This window comes from Molothrus aeneus, chromosome Z, assembly GCF_037042795.1.
Source record: "Molothrus aeneus isolate 106 chromosome Z, BPBGC_Maene_1.0, whole genome shotgun sequence".
Lineage (NCBI taxonomy): Eukaryota > Metazoa > Chordata > Aves > Passeriformes > Icteridae > Molothrus > Molothrus aeneus.
In genome coordinates, this window is record NC_089680.1 from 32889884 (window position 1) to 32915995 (window position 26112).

General features: G+C 40.7%; 1 protein-coding gene across 1 annotated transcript in view; it reads left to right on the top strand.

Annotated features, from left to right (window-relative positions):
- Nucleotides 1-25315, top strand: part of CMYA5 (cardiomyopathy associated 5) — a 45751-nt gene extending 20436 nt beyond the window's left edge. Inside the window, exons 3-13 of the mRNA XM_066569456.1 lie at nt 344-439; nt 1086-1319; nt 3064-3086; nt 5017-5138; nt 9109-9258; nt 10182-10328; nt 13704-13848; nt 21843-21976; nt 22738-22831; nt 23785-23961; nt 24806-25315. Of these exons, the coding sequence (XP_066425553.1) occupies nt 344-439; nt 1086-1319; nt 3064-3086; nt 5017-5138; nt 9109-9258; nt 10182-10328; nt 13704-13848; nt 21843-21976; nt 22738-22831; nt 23785-23961; nt 24806-25058 (1575 nt within the window). The 3' untranslated portion in view covers nt 25059-25315. The remainder of the gene's footprint in view (nt 1-343; nt 440-1085; nt 1320-3063; nt 3087-5016; nt 5139-9108; nt 9259-10181; nt 10329-13703; nt 13849-21842; nt 21977-22737; nt 22832-23784; nt 23962-24805) is intronic.
- Nucleotides 25316-26112: the final 797 nt, after the last annotated feature.

Sequence of the window (26112 nt, forward strand, 5' to 3'; positions counted from 1 at the left end):
CCTTTTTATGGGCTTGTTCCTATGATCTCTCAAGGACACTCATGAGGCTCTGAGTACCCTCACTCTCTGGCAAAGCTGCATTGGAATTCTTAACGTTCAACAGCTTGTATGGACAGAGTGCCTTATCGAACTGAGCTCACTTGTTTTGGTTTGGAAACAGTTCTGTCACTGTTCCAGTTGCTATTTCTGTGCTTGTCTTTGCAGCCAAGGTGATACTTGAACTTACTTAAAAATTGTTCCAATGGTGGCTCATGGCAAAAGAAAAATATTCACCTAAAATAAATTCTGTGTAAAAAGTTTATAAAATAACCTGCCTAAGTTACTGAAACATTTTAAATTTCAGGATCAGTTAAGTAAATTGCTAACAGCACTGGAAGAAAAGTCAATGAAGATTGAAGAGTTTGTGAGTGATATTGAATTGAGATTTAATTCAGTTGAGGTAAGTCCAGTGTTTTATCACACTAGTTTTCTTTTCCTCTGCAGGATTACTTCTAAAATATGCTTGCCTATTTGTGCAGCATTATTGCTTCCACTAAAATGGGCTGCTGCTCCAGTCCTCAAATTGACTTCTCTGGAAGTTCACTGGAAGGTGTTAACTTTGGAGGAAGAAAAAGATTGCCTTTTTGCACATTACTGCAAAGTGGAATATGTAACTGTCAAACACTGAAGGAAAAAGTTCCCTTAATTTTGTTTATGCCTATAAAAAGCTCACATGGTGTTTTATTTAGAATCCCATGCAAAGCATTTAAATTAGTTGGACAGTATCTTAAATTCTGATTGCCCAAGTTCTTAAGCCTTGAGAACTGTATTAACTCCCGTTGTAACTACGCATTTTTAGCTATTTTTTGGTCAGACTTCCTATCTCAGTGATGAAATATTAAAGTTTAATTTTAAACAGTTAAAAAAATAAAAAGCTGTTGTTGTTATTGATGTATTTCTCTAGAGATATTTCTCACAGAGGAGTTTACCTGCAGAAATAAAATTGTCTTACTGTAAATGTGCCAGAATCAATATGGTGGACGGCTCGTCTATGAGTAATTGAGAATTTCTCTGTATTCATTAAATGTTATCATTTTATTCTGCAGGAAAACTGTAAGAAAAATGCAGACTTATTGGAAAAACAGAATGAAGAGATGCTTAAGAAAGTGGTAGCACAATATGATGAGAAATCAGAAAACTTTGAGGAAGTGAAGAAGATGAAAATGGAATATCTGTATGAGCAGATGGTAAATTTCCAGCAAACTGTTGATTCAGCAAAGGAAACTTTGGAGACAACAGTAAAAGAAACAGATGAAGTGGATGGATTTGTTTTCCTAAATGTAAGTGGAATTGGCTTTCATGCTGTAGCTTTTATGATACTAGTTAGGAAAATACTTATGTATCTAGGGTCTCGATTAATTATTTTTTTTTAAGATAGCTCAATCTTGCTAGCTCAGCTATTCCACTCTGAAACTGCTGGATCATTTGGTTTTGATGTGGGAATTCTCAGAGAGAACTGTAGAGAGAATGCACAGGACAAAAATGTGACATGCTAGTAAAATGGTCCTGTTCATTTTTAAAATTGAAAAGACAGTTTGATAATACATCTAGAATTAATAACTGAGAAGTAAGAGATGTTAGAGTATTTAGGTATTTTACCATATGAAAAATAAAATACATATTATGTAGAATAATAAACAACAAGGAAGTGATCTTTGAAACAAGAACATGTAATAGAAAAGTAAAATTGTTTCTGGGCTGTAGGGTTTTTTGTTGTGTATTGTTGTTGTTTTTGGGGTATTTTTAATGAGCAGATGGACAGTACTTATCCAAATTACTGAGGCTATGATAAACAATTACTGTTGAAAAACAGTGAGGGGCCATGTTGGTTGCTGACTGGGGTGAAACCGTGACAATGAAATAGGCTGAGGGCTGTGCATGTGATGTGTGTGGCTCTAATGGTCCTTCCTGGATGTGAAAAACACCTCCAGTGATCTGCAGGACTGGACCTACTAACTCATACAGTCATTAGTCTTAAACTTTGCTCAGAGGATGTTGCTGGTCCTGGGTCCTCCAATACTGCTCTTCTGCTGCAAGACTCGTCCTTAAATGAGTGACAGCACTTTCTTCTCTCCACAAGTATATTACCAGTCTCAAAGAGGATGGAGCTTCTGGGATAATAATCTTCCCCCATTATGGAATTAGCATGTGGCCTGGAAGTTGCAGATAAACTATCTTGGAATGCCAGAAATAGAAAGGTCAAATTACTGTCTAAAGACTGATCACTCATGCAAAATAAGCCAGCTTTCAGAATACAAGTGTCCAGCCCACATAGACCCCAGCAGCTACTGAAATTATTCCATTATTTGGCTTTCTTCCCTGCTCCGTGTCACACAATGTTGTAGTATCCTGTAACCAAGTGAATGTTGTGGTAGATTTGCTATTTTGGATTAGATCATTTTCCTGATTTTGTGAGGATCAGTGTTTTGGCAAATATGATTTTGTTATCTGAAATTCTTTTGTGGGAGTGTAAAAATTACTGGATTTCCCTGCTCCCTTCTGTTAGTGATAAAGGACAGGAATTTTTTTGTTCACATGCCAGGAAACATTATCTGAAAATTCCTGGGGCATGGGACAAACTCTCATTACACAAGTAAAAATCTCACATGGTTTCTAGTAATAAGAAGTTATGAAGTACATTTTAGACAGAATTTGGATTTAACTATTCTTAATGTGCATTCTTAAGTGATTCTTAAGTGATTTCTTTCTCTAAAAGTCCTGGTTTTAGAAAGTACTTGATTATGCTCCATCTTTAAATCAAGATGTTGAATACTGACTCCTCAAGCAATTAAAATGAGATTTATACTCTAATACCCTCCTGAGCCAGAGCTTTGAAACGAAATATTTCTAAGGAAGTAAATTCTCTTCTGGTGTAAATGAGTAGCATTCCACACAACCTCAAGTCACTAAAGCTGTATGGTTTGTGTCTGTGGAGAGTAAAAAGACTGTTAGATGACCATGACTGGCTTTTCAACACTTCGAGGGTTTTGAAAACTGTTAACACATTTCTTTTCCCTTCTCTAGTCATCTAAAGAATTGAATAAAAGGTACATGAAGTATGGGTTAAGTGCACTGTAGTGAGTACTAGGCCTAGCATGCTGGATGCTTCATTTAGTATTTGTGAGCTTTTGAAAACACACTGCTAGTAATCAGAGCTACCTTTATAAACCTTGCAAATAATGAAATTTAGAAAAGCAGCTTTAGACTTGTTGCTGTAACTGACTGGTTTTGAAGTGTTTTGCACATGTTCTGTAGTACATTAATTAAACAAATAGCATGTAAAAACATCAGCTCAATTTTAAATCTCTACACAGACATTTTTAAAAGGATGCTCCTTGTAGTTTTTGCTATATATACATATACAACAACCATTGTGACCATGCTTCCACTTTTAGACATACCACTGACGGTATGTCTTATCAGTCAGATGGTATCACGTTTCCTTTTTCACTGATCTGGTTCTGCAACACTTGGTCTCTGAAAGGTTAAAACACAAAGCAACACAGGTAGTTTGACTATGTTTCTGAACACAAGTCCAGAAAAATGAGACAAAGTAGATTTCAAAACCTGGCTAGGAGACTACGAGCTGATGTTTTCCTATGGCTTTCCACAAGCACTGCCTGATTCAGGGTGTGTCACAGGGCTGGTGCCACATCATAACTGCATCTGCCTGTACACACCAGTAAATGCATACAATCACCAACAGTTCTCTGCCATGGGGGATTTTCTCAAGGGAGTTATTTTGGTGAGTCCCATCCTTTATGAGAGACGTGTTCAACCATAAGCCCATATTCCCCAAAAAAATTCTCTATGGTAAAGGGAAAACATTCAGAGCAGTTGGCTGCAGGCTTCTCCCGTGCAAACCCCCAAAACTGCACTGCCCAGCCCACCACCCCTGACTCTCCCCAGAGGGCTTGGGCACTGTGCAGTGAGTATCAAACATTCCCCTGTTGGTGCTGCCTCAGCCATCACAGGGATATGTGTGCTGACACCAACTGGGGTATAACACTGACACCGTGGTTTCAGTTTGCAGTCAAATTACAACCCCGGGAGAGCGATCTGAAGAGAATGTGCCAAAGACCCCTTCAAGGTTTCTATAAATTTCCAGAATTAGAACTATAAATCTGGACTCACCTGTTGCAAGTCAAACTGTCTGGCCATGTATCTGCATTTAGTTTATTGCATAAGATTAGAGCAGGCAAGGCTTTCTGTCCACTTGATCTTTACATTTTTACTTACACAATCAAGTTTATTCTGCATGGTGCATGGGCTTGGTTATTACTTTAGTTTGATAATACCGGTCTACATAAAATAGGTTAAGAACAAGTCTATTTAACAATGCATGTTTTTCTTAAGAAAGTGTATTTAATATTTGTTGTACTTTGTTAAGATTATGCATAATTAACTACTTCGGTGACTGAAATAAAATGAAGGGGAGAAATATAAAATTCAGATGCCTTGAAAAAAAACCTTCCATTTTCTTGAGTTTGCTTCTGTCCTAGGGTTAAAAATGTTTGGGGTTTTTTTATACAATGAACCCAGTAAATACAGGACAATTAAGTGGAATCTATCTTCCCTCTCATGTTTTTTAGCTTGCCACAAGCAGCTGCTTTACACTACATCTCTGGAGTCAGCTGCTGTAGTTAGCTCTAAGGTTTGTAACCTTTAAAGGCTTGCATTAGCAAGCCCAAACCCCTGTGTTCTTGAGAGTCTTGCAGAGTACTTCCACACCTTCACATTCTCATGGGTTAAGTGTAAACAGACCCATGAGCACTCTCACTGTACTCCTGATTCAAAACTGCAGTATGGTGTAAATGTTCAAAATCAGGGAGACAGCTTCTCCTTGTATGCTGTCCTTAAGTTCCCATGAAATATTCAAAGCAGCACATGTCTTGTGGTCTTTGCTTCTGGCCTTTGGAAAACTATGCTATGCTGCAAAGAATTTACACAGACAGATATGTGTTTTCTTCCAAATAGGTTACTTTCTGCAATGGATACCACCCTCTCTTTAGAGAAGGTGCCCAGTGCTTTTTCACTGTTTGAGCACTATGCAGACAGTCCAGGACAAAGCAATCAACACTCCTTACAACACGTGGCTGGTAAGAAATTCCAGATATTGTCTTCACAAAAGCTAACATTTTGGCAATACTTTGGAAATTTCAGGAAGCTAATAATAGAATCTATATGAGAAGTGTAGATTTGCAAACCATGTAATTAGCAATCACAGTTGAATGTAAAACGAGGTTTAATTGTGCACAAGTGTTTGGCTTATAGTAGATACAGTAAGATGAGCAAGAGGGAGAAGTGCTAAATTGGGGGATTCTTGCATCATTTTAGACATCTGTACCTGAGACAAGCAGAAAGTCTTGATCTCTAAATCTCCCAGGGCTAAAGAAGTTGCTTTTCCTTGCATACAGAGATAGAAGAAGCAATTAAAGGGTCTCCTGAGCTCTCTTCTTCTGAGGGTGGCAGTCCCAGAATGCTTGGTGTGGGAATGAGAGCAGGGGGCTGATTGATGAGGTCAGGCTGCGGTCCCTGGACTTGTCACAAGTGAATGGAGGCACCTGAAATTCCCAAGGGATGTGAAAGGGAAAGTGGTTAACTATAGCTAGAAAGAGCCTCTGCCTGGGAGGGTAGCACTAAAAATTACCCATGAGAAAGGGGTTTACTTATCTCTGTCTGATATTTCATGTCCTTTAAAAAGCCTGACTGGGTTTTCTGCTCTGCCTGTATACATAGGTGTATTATCTTGATCCGGACAGCTGTCAACAGAGATCTTATCAGCACCATTTTGTGGATTCATTTTCTTCATAATGGGACCCCACTCCAGGGTTTCTTTTTCAAGAGAACAGTGGTTTAGGGATCTCACATCTCACTGTCATGCTTTGTGCCCTCCCATTCATCAGCACATGCGCCACTGCCATCATAGTCATTCCCTGGGTTTTGAAGGGAAGCCCCTTTGTCATGTGTTCGGTTCATGAGCACTGAAACTAGAGCATTAGATTCCCTAAGTTGATTTGTTCATGGCTGGATTTTCAAGACTAATGGGACCCTGGAGAAGTGCCCACCTTGTGCTGACTCTTTGGTGTCTAATAAGGGCTGAGTGCACTTCGTAGCAGTGTCAGTATGGGGAGATTGTATCTCTCCTCCACACCACTGCTTTTATTAGACTTGGAGGAACTCAAATATATCTGAGATGTTAATGTCCTTGTCAGATGTGTATGAATTTGCCTGTGGCATTTGAAGCTTCTCCAGTGAAGTTGGACAGGCATTTGTGTATGCAGCATTATCTCAGTGTCATTTTTTTAGGAAGTCAGATAAAAAGACCATTTTTGTAACTCACTCTGCCAGTTAACTTGCTGTTGTAAATGTGTTGTGTTTCTTGGCTTAGTTCCTAAACCTCCTCTTGCAGTCCCATGGGTGCAGTCATTCATTCCTCCTAGGCTCCTGCCTACTGGCAAGGTCATATAGGAGAATGGAGCCACGTAGTTCTTTTTCCCACAAGCCTCTCCAGCATTTATTTTCCTAAACTGCTGAAGTCTGCTTTCCGGGTTAGTTTGCATTAGCTACTGGGTTTGCTGGCTCCAGACCAGTTTGCTTTGACAAACTGCAAATGAATAATTGTCCACTAGAAGAGATATTTAAAGTGCCTTATCCTTTATGCCGACTTAATATCTAAAATACCTAATTTTCTGTCTTCATTTTTACTGCAAAGTATTTCAACTGCTACCATGATTTTTACTTTGGTAAGCAACAGACAAAAAATTTGGTGTGTTTTTTGTCATTTGTTTGATAGTTTGTTTTTTCAAGGTTACAACCTTCCTGAAGAAAAATAGTTACGTGTATATATGAAACTTGATTTGGAGTTGAATGGAATTGAATGGCTATGAATTTATCACATACTGGGGACCATTTTCAGACACTTGGAATTTTATTTGACTGAAGCCATATGATGAAATAAATGTGAATGTGCCAGGTTTCTTCAATCTGTGTATTTTCCTTCAGAAAGAATTGTGTTTTACTGAACAATTTCATAGAACATTATTTTCACCACTTCAGAAATATTTTCCTTCAAAATGCCCTCCATTTCCAAATTTTCCATATCCACTAATGAAAAGACCTTTTCCCTCAAGTTCTTCATCCTTTCATGTAATCCATTTCCATTCATAAATGCATTAGCATAAAAACCCCTTGCAGAATGCTGATGAACATAATGGAACCCAGGTTCTGCCTGGGAATAGAAAAGAGGGAATAATTAAAAAATTAAAAATTATTATTTCCAAAGCCCACTGCAGGTCCTGGCCTTTTATACTGGAAGGCAAGGACCTTTGCTGATTGTAAAAAAGTTTCAAATAGAGTCACAGAGGAATGTATCTGCTCTCCTTCTTCAAGTACACAATGCCAAGGAAATAAGGAAATATTGTCTCTCATTACACCGGAAAACACATGGATTGCTGTGGAGATTACACAGCATGACAGAAAACTTCCTTACAATACAGGACTTCAATGAAAACTGAACTGATGAGAACATATGCCACTCTTCTGTTGAAAAATATCAGTTAGTCAACCTCATATTGCAAATACCTCATTTTTGATTAAAATTCACTTAAAAGGGACCATTTAAAAGAGGATAATGCATAAATGTTCTGTTTCTGAAGAGAATAGTTCAGCTTCCTGTTTTGAAATTGCTTCCTAATAAATAGTTTCATATTATGCAAAAGGAAATTAGAAATCAAATGTTTCTCAATATTGCTGAACTGAATTTTGATCTATGATTTTTTTTTCCAGAAGTTTCATTCAGTAAACTAGCTTCTGTTCAGATTTGGTGTAATAATAGATCTTGCAACTCTGGGGTTTCTGCGATCAAAAATAGTGGTTTCTAGGCAACTTCATGGGGAAAAAATGGTTTCCCCATCATGTCCACTGAAAGGAAGTATTTTCCGAAAGATGATAAATTTCCTAATTGCCAACTCTAGATGCAGTCAAAAGACAAAATGAGGATTGTTTTTAGCAATAAGAAGGATAATTTTTTTTCAATGGGTAGCAGATGTAATGCTACTGTACTGGTGGCTCTCTGTAAAAAATCATAAGGAAACAGCCAGCATCTGCATTTGCCTTGTTCATGCCACAGGGGATTATCATCATTACTGTGGAGATAACTGAAAAGAGAACTGAAGCTTTCTGCTGAGATTCTAAGAGAATTCATGAAATATGGAAATTTACTGGGTGAAGAAATAGAACCATGTATTTTCGTTCCCTGCAATCATTTTAACAATTATCATCTTTTGGGGCTTTTTGTTTCTTTCTTTGCCCTCCCTCTCTTCTATGACATAATCACAGAGGTAAACAACATCTCATCTGGGGCTGGATCTGTGTCAATCAGGAGACAAAAGTTGGTGTGAAAGCTGGGGAACCTTGGAAATCTTTGAAGCACTTGTGAGGAATGATTCTGGTAGCCCCAGGGTTCAGGTGCCTTGGCAGAGTTCAGCTTCACCTGCAAACCAAGGATTCTCAGTCCGCTTGGTCTGTGGGGAAATGACCATGGCAGGAAGGAGTGCCAAGCTGTGCATGGGCAGTAGGAGCCCACCCCAGGGCAGAGTGCAGTTAGAGCCTTCTCTGAGAGCGCAGTTAGAGCCTTCCTTGCCTGAAGCACATCCCTGCTGCTGTCACTGGCACTGACACACTGCATGAATCCCTTCCTGCTGTGGCAGGTCCTTTCCGCTGCCCACGTTTCTGGGATCAGTACACACATTTCTCTGTGGAGGAGGGTACAAGCACATGCTTTGTGCTGGGTTTGACTGGTCCCAGTACTCAGACTGCATCTTATTTTGTCCAGACTTGTGAGGGAAATGGGGGGCTTCCAATGCTGAGCAGATACTTTTTTCTGTTCCTAGTTTATGAGGATCTGTTGCTCTAAGACTGCACCAGTATTCTGTATTTCCTGCTGCACTTGCTCTCTGGAAATATGCAACCTGAGTGAAAATAAGCAATTGGGTTGACTCATGAATTTGTAGGTAATTTGGCTGACAACACAGGAGCACGTATAACAATGGGAAACTTTCCTCTCAGTCCCACAGACACCGACTGTCATACCTCAGGAGCCAAACTCAGCCACCAGCACCTCCATAGCTGTCTACTGGGCTGTGAATGATGGGGACACCATCGACTGCTTCCAGGTCTACTGTATGGAGGAGCTGCAAGCCAGCAAAGATGCAGGGGGTGCGTAAGATCTGCCCTTTCTGCCCTGGCTTGGGGTAAGCAGGTGGGAGGATGAGCTGCAGGGGAGTGCCCATGACATGGGAAGAGGAAAGGCTGTGAAGACATAATGTATAAAACTAAAGACAGGCAATGGTGGGGGAGATTGTGAGGAAGCTGCTGCGTCTTCTCCTCCCCTTTGTCTCCACAAATGCAAGATAATATCATGCTCTGTAAAGTCAAGGGCAGTTGTTTTCACCTGTTGAAGTGCCTTTTCATGAAGAGGCCTGACCATCAGAGAGGATGTGTCTATGCTGCCCCATTGTTACTCATGGGGACTTCAGACAGAGCTTCCAAGGGGAGAGCTCCCATTATGTTTTTGGGACCCTTCATGTGCTTCAGAAATGTCCTCATTGAAAAAGCATTAGGAAGTATTTCCACATGTAGACAAAGATTTTTTTTTTTCAAAATATTTCAAACATTAAAAATTTAAATTTAGTAAAGGGGGTTGAAATGCTCATTTGTTAAAAAGCTCAAAGCAGAGAAGGCTCTGCATAAATCCATGTATGCATATACATCTAGGCTAAAGGATGTTAAGGGCTTTTTGTAATATGCTATTTATACCTAAGTGCTATATAGTTCATTATGAGGAATTGTTGCTATATAGTGGTGACACCAGGGTTGGTAACTGCTGCTTGCATGTCCCAAACTTGCAGTCCAGTAGGACTGAGAGCAATAATCTCCACTTCCCATGAATGGCATTTGTACTCTCAACTCAAGGGCATGTCTAAAGCTTTGTCAGTCAGAGTGAAATATGGAGATCTTAGCTAGTAATAATTTCTAGATCTTTTCCAATTGACTGTTTTTAATGTGTTATTTGAGAGTTTTAGTTGTAAGCCCTCCCAGTGCAGCAGTGTGAGGTCCTGTGCATGTGTGTGTTCTCCTAGCTTTAGTGGAAGAGTACAGAGTGACAGTGAAAGAGAGCCACTGCATTCTGGAGGACCTGGAGCCAGATCGCTGCTACAGTGTGTGGGTCATGGCTGTGAATGGCACAGGCTGCAGTCTACCCAGTGAAAAAGCCGTTTTTAAAACAGGTATGTACATTTTTGGTAATTTGATTATTATTACAAGTTTCAGGTCCTTAGACTAATTCAGTCCACAGTGTTACTGACACAGAAGAAACTGCTCCATTTTGCCCATCTGGCAGATAGCAGGCAGTTCATGGTCATTCCCTTGTTTGCTCAGAGATAGTGACATAATTGCTCCTGAGAGGAAACTTGAAGGCATTCAGATTTGAAGATGTTTCCAGTATTGGGCCACATGGCTGCAGCATCAGGGTGGCACATTATGTATTTATCTTCTGAGTGTGTTGCACTGCTCCATGGAAGCTCTGGGAAAGCCACCTGGCTGCTCCCTACTGCTGCTCCCTCTCCTGCCCACAGTGGAGGAGATGGCTGCATGTTTTGCCTCTATCCCATTCACCTGACTACATCTATGTTGCATTGATTTAAGCCATTAATTTTTCAAGGGAAGGACTGCTTTACTGAGGTTGCATGCTGTGTCTTGCTGAGTGGGACACAAATCTCAGGTGTGGCTGAGAGGCTCTGCTGTTGTTTAAGTAGTATAAATTGAGATGAGTAACTAGATGAGTATTGCTTATGAGCTTCATTTGACTGATTAAGTTTTCTCATCATTAATTTCTTTAATAATTTGTATTGACAAAACTATTGCTTCTTGAATTGCGAGCAAGGAGAAGCATCCTTGTGTTTGAGGCCCTCCTGTCAGACAATTTTTTCAGTGCTGCAGGATAAAAACAATTACTGCATTCCTGAAGTCACAAATACAGGCAAGGATTTCTAACAATTTCATAGCAAAATATTCTATGTTCCATTCAGTTCCACACTGAGTTTCTTGTCAAAATTACTTGGCAGCAGCCAGAGCTTCAAGTCTTTTGCTTAACCTACTAGACTTCACATATGTTGATAATTCTCCCCAATACTTAATTTGCGATTTATATTTTAACAAAGGTTATTTTCCAGAGAACTCAAAGGGGAAATTCAAATTTTTGGCTTCAGCAATGCAACTGTGAACATAGTGGAGACTTTCTGCCAAATGCACAAATAATTATGAGTTATTGCTACCTAATAAATCATCATTTTAAAATGAGGTTTCACCTTTCTAAAACGACTATTTTTAAGAAATCTCTTTGTCTTTTGGTGTCAAGCTCACTACATGTTTTTTCCTAAAAATTGAATCCTTCTAAGAAAAGATAATTTATATGAGTCTTTAATGGCTTCCTTCAGCCTGTTTCTTTAAGAAAACAAATAAACTGGGTAAAATGTGGGCTTATTAAACACCTTCCCTGAAACTCAGCTGAGCTCCCTCTGGAGTGCATGAGCCCCAGATGGACTTTTTGGGGACACTGCTGAGGACTGGCTGATGCAAAATTGCTGCATCTTTTCAACACCGAAGGCAGAAAGATAAGCACCAGTAATGGAAGCCAATTCTTCAGGGGGAGTCCAGCTGCTTTGATACAAATTTCAATTCTTCAAGTATCCCAATAGAGTCAGAAGCGAGAATGTAGAGGTTTTTTTAGTAATTCAGATTGAAAGTTCACACATACAAGAAAATAATTTGCTTATATATGCATTTATAGGAATACACACCTTAATAGCTGAACAAAGCTGAGTCTCTTCCAGTTGTTGGGAATGCTCACAAAACTTCTCTGTTGGCATTGCACCCATGGAAGTGTCAGTGTAGCCTGGAGAGTTGTGGGGAATGCAAGTAAATGCTGCTGTAGCATCCCCCCAGAGCCCCCCAACTCTTGCTCCTCCACCTCCCAGACTCACAGCTTGCCCTCCCTCCACTGAGGAACATTCTGTTTCCAAACAATATTTTCTGTGAGGGGATGATGCTGAAGGCAAGAAGTATCCCTCTATCCCCCAGAGCCCTCCCCCCTAACTGATCTTCTCTCTCCTTGCAGTCCTAAAGACACCGAAGTAGACACATCTGCTGTTGCTCAAAACCTGCATGATTTTCACCCTGTTGGCTCTTTGCCTCTTACACAATCACTTGCATGAGTTCCAGAATATTACACTAAAATTAGATTTTGTATTCTAGCTGCAGTTAATTTGTTAAAAAAATCTCAGAAGCACAGTAACAGCTTTTTCTAGTATGCTCACTTCAGCTACTCTTTAGACAGCTATTTTCAAATTACAGTAAAAATTTTAATGTCTTGTGACATGCTGTTTACACATACATACCTGTAGGTATGTGTGAAAGCTGCTGACTGCAGGTATTTGAGGATTTGGCTATTAATTTTTCATTCTTTAGCAGGGATGCATTTAGAAACAGACAATAATCAAATTTACCAGGAAATAATTAAAGAACTAAGGAAGCTACAAAGAGGTATTACCAGATGATGGTCTATCTCACAAGTGCATTGTTCTGCTAAATACATACATTAGCTCTTTCTGTAGTAAAACATAAAGTAAATCTTAACCTGAACGGCTAACCTCCTTATTTTCACTAAACCAGGAAACTGTTAAATATTTGTATTTTTTTTCTTTTCTAGTAAAAACAAACCATTTTCTTAAAAAACAGAATGCATCTGGAATGTTTCCTGTAATTCTATTTGATTACCTTGTCATAAAATCATCTAATCCCTACTTTTGTCTTAGGCTTCCTATTTGGAAGCCCAAAAGAAAAATTAATTTTTCTTACTTTTTTTTTAATTAGTACCATTTCTTTTAGAATTAGCATTAGGATTGTTTATGTGAGTTTCACAACAGGTAAGGTGTTTTCTGTTGCCATTTCCCAGAATGGGGAAAAAGAAGAGAATACAACTGATCCATTTTCAGCCTACAGTGTTGAATATGCAGTTTCACACAATAGCTTTTGATTACTTGCAGCTAGTGCATTATTTTATATTCAGTTTTCTGTATTGCAGTTGGGCCTGTAGCTCTTAAGCAGAATCTCTAAAAAGGAGAAATTACGGGACCGAATTTTAGCATTGCAAAAATAACGAAGACATAATTAAACAGAAAGTCAGCATCTCCCTGTCATTTTTGCAGCAGCACATTTGTTCTGATGCAGTTCATGCAGGGGCTGCTGAGGACAGGATTGAGGTGATGCAGAGACCTGTAGGAAGTGCTGCTTCGGTGCTCTGCTCCTTGCAGACTGGCAGAAATGAGGAAACATTGCTTGAGGAAAGGCATAAAAATTAACCTTTCTAAAGTAAATGTGACAAATGCACAACTATTCACAATGACTTTCCCAGCATGTTTTTATTGTTTGTTTTCCCTGTAACGTAGCCCTCTGCCATTCAAATACAAACAAGCAAAAGATCACTGCTGGATAAGCAAAGATCTATCGCGTGGGTTTTCACGGAGGTGACTGTTCCTTCCCTTCCAAAGACGCCCCTCGGGCACCCTCCTCACAGCACAGCTAACATGTCCTTGTGTCCCCAGCGCCCGCTGTGCCCACCATCAGGGCCGAGGACTGCACCGTGTGCTGGGACACAGCCACTGTCCGCTGGCGCGCCGCATCCTTGTCCGCCGAGTCCTTTATCCTGGAGTACTGCCGGCAGCACTCTCCGGAAGGAGAAGGCCTCAGGTCAGTGCCTCGGTCACACCGGCAGCCGCTGGGCCCGGCCTGCGGAGCGCCGCTCGTTACGCAAGAGATTATTCCGCCTGCAGCCACGCAAGGAGGAAATCTGCTTCTGTGTGTTGAGGAATTTAAGGGGCCGGCACTAATCCGTGAGATTAGGCTGAGACATAAAAATACTTCCTTTTCATTCTGCTTAACTGGACAATCCCTTTCATTTGGGGCCAAAACCGCGGAGATGTTGTGCTGCGTGCAATCAAGCACAAGTTCGGGGCTGTGCTGGGCGGGGAAGCCATGGCGGCCGCGGAGCTGGCGCTGCCCAAGGGCAAGGCAGAGCAGGGCAGCTCCACGGGAAGGCGAGTGAGGGAGGAACGTGGCCGAGTTTGCTCTTTCCTTTGTGGAGAACAAGATGGAAGTCGTCTCTGGGCATAGTAAGGCTGATATGGGTGTTTCAGTAATACTAGTAACCCATCTGTGCTGTCTAGATGTGCTTGCAGAGACCTCACAACACACAGCTGAGCTCGGTGCTGCCTGGCTGTGCAGGCATGCCACAGGGCTTCAAAAGTAGCTTTGAAATTCAGGGTAGTGGCTGTTTATGCCAGACCCTCTCTGGTTTCCCCTATGCTAAGCCTGTACTGCATAGAGGAGCGGACAAGGAGGGATGTTGGCACCTCTGAGCCGGGTAATTCTGCGCTGTGCTGAAATGCCCAGAAAATTGTTGCAGAATCATCAAATCTTAGAATAGCCTTGATTGGAAGAGATCTTAAAGATCATCTAGTTCTAACCCCTCAGCTGTAGGCAGGGAGCTACATGGTGGTCTGCATGTCCTTAGGGCTTGGAGGTCTTTGTTTGTTTGCCTTATAAAAACAGTGACAATATTCTAGCAAAATGCAGCTGCACAGGTCTGAGGAGTTTTGTGGAGAGTGGTAACTTGCCATACAGAACCCCGTAAAAGAGCCTCAGCGCAGCTGAGGTTGTCTTTTTCACTTCCTGAGAAGCTGGATTAGGGTCTTCAACTATGGGCTAGTTCACATGGACATCATGAAGATGGGGTAGAGAGGGACGAGCTGCTTGAAGAGGAGGGAAGGGCTTGCAGTCAAAATTAGTTAAATGGACTGAAGTGTTCTTAGCTTTGTAGGACAGAAGTACAAATGAAATTGTGAATGCCTTGCTCCTTACAAAAGTAGGCTGAAAACTGAAACTAAAAATTTCTGTGTGGGTGGGAGACTTTTTATCATGCAGTACCAGTGTGCTGCATTACTGCAATCAAGGAGAGGTCTCGCCCAGTGCTCCTGCTTCTCAGAGGGGCTTGCTGTGTTTCGTACCTATTTCAGGAGGCCATCAGATCCCTGTCAACCTGCCAAAGTCGCTCTTGGTCAAAGATAATGAAGCTGAAATACATGCTGGTTGTTTGCCCTCAAGTTTCTGTGCTGTTATCTGAAACTGACTTTTTACTTCTAAACCAGAAGCTGTGCTGATTTCTGTAATCCGTGAGCAAGGTGTTGGTAACATAAGTGTTTTCTTGTGTCGTGATAAATGTGGCAAAAAAGCTTCCAGAACAGACCCCTTTGCTTTCTCAAGTGACTTTGTGTAAAATCTAATGTGTTTATAATTATACTGAGTCACATTTGACTTTTTGGCCTCCCTGTTAGCAGAAGCTAGCCTTTAACTGTGACAAGTGTGAAAACTTTCCACAGGACAAAAAAATGAATTTTCTCAGAATTGCTATAGCTTAAAATTCTCTATTTGTAGAAGAGCTTTGACCTTTTTTTGTGTGTCAAAGACAATGTTTTACCCCTTACTTTCCCTGAAAAGTATTTCCCTCTTTTTTTTTCCCTAATCAACCCCTTGAGAATAACCTGGAAATCTTCTGTATTGTCGCAAGTTGTTATAGTGATGGAGAAATTTTTTTAAAGATTTCTATTTAAGATTTTAGATAAAGTTGAGGGGGGGAAAAGCCTACTGCTAGATGGAGAATTGCCTGTATCACTCATCATATCCAAGGCCCCCAAAGGTGCAATTTAGAATTAGAAATCAACTTGACTCGAAGTCAATCAACTTGACTAGAAGCCAAGTACCTATATAAGGTAGAATAAAACTCTGACTCTATGCACACCCAGAATTTTGGTTTCAAATCTTGTAGATGTTTGTTTGGTTGTTTTTGTTTTTTTTTTCCTTGGAAAGCTTGGGGATTGTCCTTTGCAGGTTTCCTGAGCAACGTGCATCTTGGGGATCAGCTGAATGTGGAGCCCTCTCATAGACAGCCTGTGCCTTTTGTGCGTGCAGCAGCCCTGGAGCTAAGCAATCTCCCAGTCCCTGGGTGGGAGTTCAGACACATTTCTCAGCAACCCTAGAAGGTTCACTCAGTGCTTGCTGCTGCGAGCACAGTGTGAAAGCAGAAGTCAGGAAAGAACATTCAAGAAAAGTTCAGGAGAAGGCAGCATGGTCCCATCCCCATAAGGCTACTTCTACGGATGTCATTCTGGAAGCTCACCCAAGGGAAAGGACACTCCCAAGGGAGCAAACAGGGAGAAAGGCCCTCATTGAACAGCTAGGGACTGGTCTGAGTCAGCGACATGTAGACTTCAGCATGCCACAGAATCACAGTGTGGTTGAGGCTGGAGGGGACCTTTGGAGATCATCTAGAGTAACACCCCTGATCAAACAGGGCCCCCTAGAGCCAGTTGCCCAAGATGCTTTTGAATAACTCCAGGAACATCCTTGGAGCAATCCCAGCTCCCCAGGGAGAGAGCATGAAGCATATCTGGAAATGAAACCACACTAAAGTTTCCTTTCAAATACTGTCAAAAAACAGAACAAAACAAACCAACCAAACAAAAAAACCACAAAACCCCAGTCGCGGGAAATGGATTTGTAGAAGGCCCACACAGAATGCATCCGTATGCAAATTTTGAGATAAGAAATGCTGACTTAGAAATGCCATGGAATAGGACAGATATTGTTGAGAGAAATGGAGCTAGAAAAAAGTTTCAAAAGATGACCTTGCAAATAAGACTAGATACTTTGGAGAAATAGAACAATGAATGATGCATTGGGGTAGGACCCACAAGGAGTAGTTTTAGATGGTTGGTTTTAAGGCACACAGTATGGTGTGGCAAAAAGCTGATAGGCCAAGAAACGCTTAGAATGTATTGGAATTAGGAAATTATTGGCTTCTGATTGTGATGGTGTGAATTATCTGTATTGTCTCACCATTCTCATGAGACTGAAAATGGAATCAAAGTTTTTTAAATGCCTCTCAGTTGCCCCATATCTAAGTTAAGAAAAACGTATTATCCAACACTCAACCAACCAAAACATACAAAAAACCAACCAACCAAAAAAACTCCACCCAAATCTACATTCTCCCTTCTCCTTTCTGTCTTCTTGCCAGCTTGCCACTTGAGGGACATAATTTCATATAAAATCACCTTAAATTTTCAGCAAAAATGAGTCCCTGGCCTGCTGCAGTGGTTTTAAAGCTCTTTCCCAGGTTGAATATTTTTCCAGAATCTTTTTGAGTGACTCTTTGAAATGTTTCTTTCAGTTTCAAGAGCTCTGCTATTTTCTTACTGTTCAGCCTCTTTGTGTTGAGAAGTCAATGGAGTTGTGGGTGGAAGATGGAAAGCTGTGAGAAATGTAGTCCAGGGATTAGGTATGTAGGCTGTTCAGATGGAAAGCCTGTGTCACATCATGAGAAATCTGTAAGACTCAGGGAGGCAGAAATAAGTGCAGTATGCAGTGAGCTTGTGAAAGTGGAAGTTACTGTATGTCATCCTCTCTGACAGTGCAAGACCAGCACTTCTAGGGAATGAAATTTTTGGGTTACTGATGAAGCAAGTCTAATGCTGGAACAAAAGGAGCAAGTTTCCCTCCTCTTTCATTGCCCACATGATAGTCATGGTAGCTCAGGAAACAGGGTGTTGGAAACACAGAACCTTCCTTCCCTCTAACTCTGCCAATTGCAGATAGCAGCAAGCAGGGGGTGTTTTGGTGACCTAATCCCAAAACAGCCTGAGCTGGGACAGAGGAGAGGAGAGGAAAGGAGGCATGTGGCACAGCTGGGAGCAAACTCAGAGCTATTTGCTCTTTATTTTTAGCTTCAAGAGCTTTTTTCCACTCATGGTGCACCCTTTCTGTACGCTTCCACATGTATCTTGAGAAGCTTGCATACTTTCACCCTAACTCCATGTCAGTGATAGCAGCACAGCTCTGGAGGTACTGTTTCAGTGGGATCTTGGGGGTGGAAATGACAATTATAGCACAGAGGGTGTTGTGAATCACTGCAAGGCATCTCATTTGCTGGGTTCAGGCGATATTTAAAAAGTATCCCCTAGATGTTGTTTCCTTTAAATAAATGGGGATGCTGATGAGAGAAATGAACATGAAAACACAGGATCAGATGTCCCTAAAACCAAAGAAATCACAGATTTAGCATAAAACTGCTACTATAATATTCATTGGCAAGTTAAAGGTGAAGGAACATGCAAGTCCTTTTTGTTCTGCTTTAAATAGCACATACCTGATATTTGAAGAGTGGATTTTCAGCCTTACAGATTCATCTTACAATGAAAGGATTGAGAGGAGATACTTAAAATAGTTAACTTCGAATGCTTCTTGACTTTCTGTGCACTAATTTTTGTATCAACAATACCAAGAAATTGAGAGGACAGTGCAAGTAAGATAACATTTAATCTAAAGACCAGGATGCCTCACACTTTGGTAACAACATTATTACATCTCAAATAATCTCTGAAGTGGGCAGGTGTATATAAAGTAGAAACTATCTGACATTAGAAATGTTGTAGGTGGATTTCTTTTTCTTTCAAAATTACAGTTCACTACTTAAGGTGAGCTTGAGGAAGATCCATCTGCAGTGCTTGTTACAAGAAATCAGAAATGAAACAGCCTTCCACCAACACAGTCAGGATGCATTTTCCCTCGCCTTCTCCTACACATAACCTGTATGCTGTAAGCTGCTAAGCACTAATCATACCTTCTCCTCATACTTGCTTTCGTGAAGTCAGTCTAAAGCATGATAAACTACTGTGATTGCTGGAGACCCCTCAGTATTCACTCTCCCCTTTTACCCTACCCTCTAGACAGGAGAGGCAACAGATAGCAAGACCTATTTTTTCTTTGCATGCAGCTTCTTTTGCTCATGGATCTGGCTCAGAATGTAGCAAATGAAATTCCTTCTTGTCAGCATATTCTGCTTCATTAGTTGGCAGCAGCAGGACTGTTTTTAAGCCTTAATCATAGCTAAAATTGATGGGCTCTTATTCTCAGGCAGCTTAAAGCTGGCTGAAATAGATTACCAAGCAGATAATGCTTTCAAAAATCTGATCACCGTTTTACAGCCCAGATCAGATTAAAGTCAAGATTTTTCTGTCTCACTATTATGACTGAAAAGCAGCATGCTATTGACCTCCGATTTAAATTTGCATCCAAATTCTGATTTGGAGAATTTCGTATTTGTAAGAGACCAAAGTCTGAACTTCGGTCACTGACCCTATTCTGCAAGTGACTGGACCCAACCTGTTTTCTAAATACCTATGAGACATGTCTGGGATCTACAACTTCAGATTATGAATACCCCATGTCTACTTATTATACCACAATGTAACTATCTAATTGAATTTAGAAGTGATTTTGTATTTTATTATTTAATCATCTGATGAATAGTACATAGTGAAAAAGATCTCCTAATTTCTCTGGAAGGATACTGACCTACATGACATTTTCCAGAAGACAGAAGAAGGAGCCATGTACAGGGCATCACTGTGCTTAAGGCATGCTGATCTACATAGTGCCACAGACAACTTTCAAGGAATAGCTTAGCATATCCTCTTTTCATGTCACTTGTAACTCTTTGCTTAAAATTCCTCTCTGGTGGTCTGTGCTTCAGTGCTTCAGATTCACATCAAAGATGTCAGTGTGCTGCTTTTAAGGAACAGGTTGGGTAAGTCTTGCCTAGGAAGCTTGGGCAAATTTCTTCAAAGCTTAGGTGCCTACCTCTTTTCCCCTGCCTCTGCTTCTGTCCTGTTTTTCCTTTCTCTCCTTTCATATTTGCCTCCTTTCTCAGTTCCCATCTTGTAGTTTTCTTCGATTCATAATTTTTTTTTTCTCTCGTCTCCTATACTCAAGTCTAAAGAGCTTGTGTTCTCATTAGTCAATTCATCAGGTTGCACCTCTTCCCTAAACCTTTCAGCCTGCTGTGCTGTCAGTGCCTTGCTGAAGTGGTCTTGCGGTCAGGGCCTTGGTGAGTCATGAGGGTGAAGCAAACCATGCAATTTCTGCCATTTCTCTTTACTACATCAGTTCCAGCATTAATGTAACACATTCCCTGAAAGTAGCATAGTCTTGTGCTGATCATGCCAGAGCCCCAGACTCTTTGAAATTCTTTTAAATTGAAGGAACACATCACAGAAGCACCCAGTGCATTTTCTTGATGCTCTTAATCGCCCTTAATGACAACTGTCAGTGCAAAATACCTGTCACAGACTAATAAGAATGACACACCCGTCTTTTCTGAAGATGCCATCCTCCTAGAAAGAGATGTGTGTGGTGTAAGCAGGAATCTGCTATATTGAGAGTGGTGAGATTTTACCTTGATGTGATAAATGCAGCAGAAGCAGGCATGTGAAAAATCCCGGATGAGCACTGATTATTCATCAGTTTGTACTGCTCTCTGGTGGGATATGTGTGTAAAAACAGTAACCCCTAATGAATAGAACAATCTGATCTGACTGCTGACTTGCTTGCCTTACCTCCTCTGGGGTCACAGCAATTTGTCTTCAAAAAGTAATTTATTTAGTCTAGCTTTTCACAGGGGCATTGCTTGCCATTGTGGAGAGAGACCATTGTGGGCTCCACTCTCAAACCTGAGGTAGAAGGGAAAGTGTCTTGCTCACTCTCCAAAGGCAGGTCTCCCATTCTGGAATTTAAATATTCTCCTTGTAGATTCCTAAAAGCATTTCTTGGAGGAAATTACCTAATTTATACAGATAAACAATCTTTACCTACAGGCATCCTATGCAGAGCATGTATTTTGTCTGGCTTAGCTGTTATCATAAGAGGCAAAAAAAGAGGAAAATCAAGATCTAGCGCAAGAGAATTTGTTAAGCCAATCTTTCATACTGCTGTCAATGTTGAAAATAAAATGGCATCTTTCTAGCCATCCAAAATACTTTCACTGATACTTTAAAGCACCTGTGAAGCAGATTGAGTGGGTGCTGACTCCTGCTTTCTAGCAGTGTGTGAAGACACCAGGGGTAGAGGATGTGAGGGCTGGAGTTTTTGAGGCACTGCACTGGGGAGCATAGTCAAAGCAGGGAACTGTGTGAAGGCAGCTCTTCTGCTCTGCCTCCTGCAAAACTGCCCTGTTAGAGTGTATGGTGCCACAGCAAAGACAGAGCCCAGGCTTGGCTGTTGAAAGATTTGTCAGTGAGGACTTCCTAATAAGAAGTTAATCAGCATTCTATGATGATTTCATGATGAAGAGCATGATTTCTGTGCTGGCTCAGATAATGGTATCAATTCTTTTGGACTTGTAGCATGTTCCTAGATGGTAAAGCACAAGTGTATTCAGTGTCATGTAACTAATTAATTAAAAGTGGGTTTTTTCCTTCAGAAACTTGCTTATTTTGTAAAGAAAAACCAGACTTTTCACAGGAGGCAGATGAGGATTTGACTCTGTGCTGCTTTAATTTTATGTGATCAATTATGCCACAAAACCAACATAAAGTGATCATTACACCAAATGACTGCACTGGGTCATAAGTAAGATAAAGTGAAGACAATCCCTCAAGTGAAATGCTGAAGCTCCTACATAACCCAGTTGTTTGTGAAAACAGTGTTTGTCTTTCTCATTTGGAGTTTCTGTATGGTGTTTGTTATTTCAGTTGTAAACAATACAGTTAGGGAACTTAACTGTTGGCATAAAACAGTCTTCCCTAGTTTGCATATCTGCATACATTTTAATTTATCTTCAACATTTGCAGGTCTTTCGCTGGTATAAAGAAACCCGAATTGAAAGTATCCCTGGAGCCCAATGTGAACTATTTCTTCTACCTGAGGGCTGTCAACCCATTTGGGACAAGTGAACAAAGTGAAGCAGCTCTCATCTCAACTAAAGGTAGATCATAATTTCCTGATGTCAAAACAATGGGGTGGAAAGGGCAAAGTAGCCAAACATTTTTCTTTGGAAATTATACCTGAAGTTTCCCAGTATGGTTGTGACCAAGTTACTGAAATTTTTATCTTGTTAACTCAAATTTATATCCCTTTTTTTTCTGCTTAAAATTAGCATAATCAGGACTTCACTTGAAGCTTGTATATTTATGTCCTGTGTAAAACTAGTGTGACCTCAAGCGAAAATGTTGAATTCTGTCAAAGAGATGAAGTGATTAAGTATTCTTCAGGGATCTCAGTTTGCTTGAATCTGACAGAGCACAATCAGATAAAAGTTGTCATGACTCTAAAGAAAACCTCTCACAATTAAAACCTAATGAATTTTGAGTGATGAGGAAGCATGCAAAGCAGTTTTAAAACTATAAGATTTCCAGATAAATAGTGTTATGTATGGTTCTTCCAAATCAGCCTGAAAATTGAATTTTGCTATTTTGAAAAAAGCAATTGATTGAAAATTATTCAAATTTCTTACATACTCTAAAAGGCCTCTTTATCACCTATCTGCATTTCTGAATATTAAACTTCTGTCTCAGTTTGGAAGACTCCTTGCATTTGCATCCAATTTTCTGTCACTCCTACCTGCCAGCAGATACAACCCTGTCCAGCTAAGATGGCCGTCATTGTTGCTTAACATTTTATGATTCCTCTCATGTTAATGTAGCTAACCTCTCAGATCTGGTGTTTCTTTGTCATGAATTGTACCAGGAACTCGATTTCACCTGCTGAGTGACACAGCACATCCTGCATTGCAAATCTCTTCTAATGCAATCCACCTTCCTGAAAAAGCCAAACTCACTGGGTGAGTAGCAGTATGATAAGCAAAACCATCTTGTGGGGTTCAGGATGGATCCCTCACTTTAATTTTTTTTTGCCAATAGGCATCTTTCACACAACACTAATTTTGTAGAACTGAATCATTTTGGTCATGCAGCCTCTGGACTTCATGCAATTGAACCTCCCTTTCAAACACTGCAAAATCTCAGTACTAAGTCAGTGGTGGGATTGATGTAGAAGGAGGAGTTGGGTGTCACACTTAGGAACGGCCAGGAGGTCAAAGGTAGTGGTACCTTTGACTGCTCGACTTGTTTCAGCCCATGGTCACCGCTTAATCCATCAGAGTCTCAAAGCAATTTTTTGCTGCACTGAGAAGGTCAGCTTTGTGGGCTTAGTTTTTAATACGTTGTGGATAGAAGTAATCCATCTTCCATAGTTTGCTTCTCTGCTGAGGCTATTATCGGTAGTGTTTTCCAAAGTATTTGTGGCTTTGGAGAACTAGGAAGTGCTCCTGGGATATGTTAACATGATTGTACCAGGCTAGCTCTATCCATTGAGAACATTGCAGGGGGGTGGACATATTGATATCAGTCTTAGGACAAGCACAAGTCCCCTTGTATAACTTGTGCCACACTGATATGGCTTCTTAAAAGGTGACGAGGATTTACTGGTTTAAGCACTTCTTGTTGCTGTTACCACTGAATGTACACAAGATGTTTGTGACTATGTCTGTATGAAACACCAGACTTTCTAGTTTGAACAAGCCTTCTAAATTTGAGGTCTTTTAGATAAGTCTGTCTCAGTGCAAAGATGAAAAGACTCTCAGTTAAAACTTTCATAAAACTCTGCAGTTAGAACAACAGAGTGCAATTCTTTAGTAATTTTTTGTGATGCTTCATGATTTGACTGAAAGAAATATCACAATATGGCTTGTCTACCACCACGCTTTCTTTACTGTATTGCTTCTTCCACAAACAGGTTTCCTTCTGTCCTGGGTGAACTGCTGCCTGCTCAAGGATGTCATTACTGGGAAATTGTTGTCTCTGCCTGCAGAAGCTACAGGATTGGGATTTGCTATGAGGCAATAACACAAAACAGTGTTCTGGGGTTGAGTGATACCTCCTGGTGCATGAGGTGCTGTCCTACACAAACCAGGTAAAGAGGATTCAGTATGGTGGCTTGGGAAGTTGTCTTTCATGAAAATAAAACTGGCCAGACACAAGAATCATGAAAGCAGAAAGGATTCTTCAGCTTCCTTTATGTAAATTTGAATAATAAGAAAAGGCTATCTCCGTAAGATCTTTAGACCTCCTCTTAGTTTAAAAAGTATAAAGCACCTTAAAAAATAAAATTAAACTCAAAATAGATTATTTTAGCACCCTTTATCCAGACAGGGAATAAAACTTAAAGAACTAGTTTGTTGCTGCTGTTATCCTGATTTGCTTCACTAAACACCAGCAACGGTATTTATTTCAATAAATGAAGCCATTTTAGAACCAATTCCATTTGTAGGAGATGTCAAGACTTGATAGGGAATGTTTTCTCCAGCCTTGTCCTTCACAGTGATAGACCTCCCCTGCCAATGTGACAGGACTGCAGGGTGCTGGGGTAGTCTGTGGTAGCAGGCCAGTGCCAGGCTGCTTGGAGATTTGTAAGGCACCAGCCTGCTACTTTATAAAGGTGCTCTTGATCTAAACAAGTGTGCTTTTTTCAGTGTGAAATCATACAGATGTATGAACATTACTAGCTAAATGAAACATCCAAGAGGCTTTTTTTTCTACGAGTCCAAAGATACCAAGTGAAAAGGCTTGTCAGGATGCCAGGCAGGGCTTGAAGTGATGCCACATTTGCTTTGCCTACGTACTGAGCAAAATGCTGCAGCCACGTGATAGGCTGCTGTATGCAGCCACCTGTTAATAGATTGGAATGGAGCTGCAGGTTATTTCTGGTAAATTGCTACGGGGAGGCTCATTGTATTCTGGTTTCCATTTTCCCGCAGCTTTCTTTACAGATTTCTTCACACTGGTGTGATGAGTGATGTCCATGTGACGGAGCACCTGGCCAGGATTGGCATCCTGTTGGATTATAGTAGTGGAAGGCTGTTGTTCTTCAATGCAGAGAGAGGACTGGTGCTGTTTGCCATCAGGCACAAATTCACTGATGCTGCTCACCCAGCCTTTGCCCTGGAGAAGGCAGGAGTGCTTACCCTGTGCACAGGAATGGAGCTACCGGAGTTCGTGAAGCAGAGCTAATCTCCTGTTTCACAGTTTCCAGAAAACTGGTGAATACAGCATCAGGGGATAGAGAGAGGAAGAGGTCTGCCCGGTAGGGATAGGTAGTCTTCACTGATGAATGCTACGTGCACAGCTCTCCTTCACATCATCAGCAATTGTAGTTTCTGCTCAGATAGATAATCACCCTGAGCCTGGAAGAAAATCAACTCCTTCAGATGGAGCATGCACTTAGTAATACACAGAGCAGTACTTCTAAGGGGATAAAGAAGTTTTGTTAGATATGATAGTGCTAGCTGTCTTTGTAAAGTTAATTATGAACCCATGTATGAAATAAATGCATTTCTCACTGCAATACATGAAAGTCATTGTTTTATCACTTGCCAGGAGAGTCAGAGCCTGAATCCAAGGTGATGTACATGGAAAATGTATAAAAATTTCAACTGAAATATGCTACAGATTGATAATCCTGTGCCATTGTTTGCCAAATCTTTAATGCACAAATTAAGCAAAGTTGATCATGTAGAGATCCTCATGTTTGCAAAATGGGAGGGGAGTCCCAAGCTAGGTGTTTGTATCAGCCATGTCCAGCCTGAGTATGCTACACCTACCTACCCTGCTCACAGCAGACTAGCAGCTACCTGACTGTGTCAGTAAATGCTGTGCTTGTGAGTAGCTACTCACAAAACACTAGTATAAGGAAACTTGATAGTAGTGGTAAAATTCTTCCCTTGTGTTTTTCATCCTCAGTATGTCAGGTCAGTGATTTTGATAGTGAAAGGAAGATTGCTATGCCAGACCCTGTGGATCACCACTTTTCTGTCACTGCTTTTTACCTTTGGTCTTAGAAATTTGATGCTCCTAATTTCAGGTTTGTGTACATTTTCCTGCATCTGCCCTGCTCTTTACTGTTATCCACACTAGGACCAGCATGACAGTGAGGTGCAGTGTTTCAGGGCCCCCAAAACAAGCAGGCTAAAAATGGTTTATGTCAGCACAGGAGTACGATGCTGATTTTTCTACTTGGCTTTTTCAAACCATTTTCCAAGCACTTCATACACTGGTGCTATGGCTG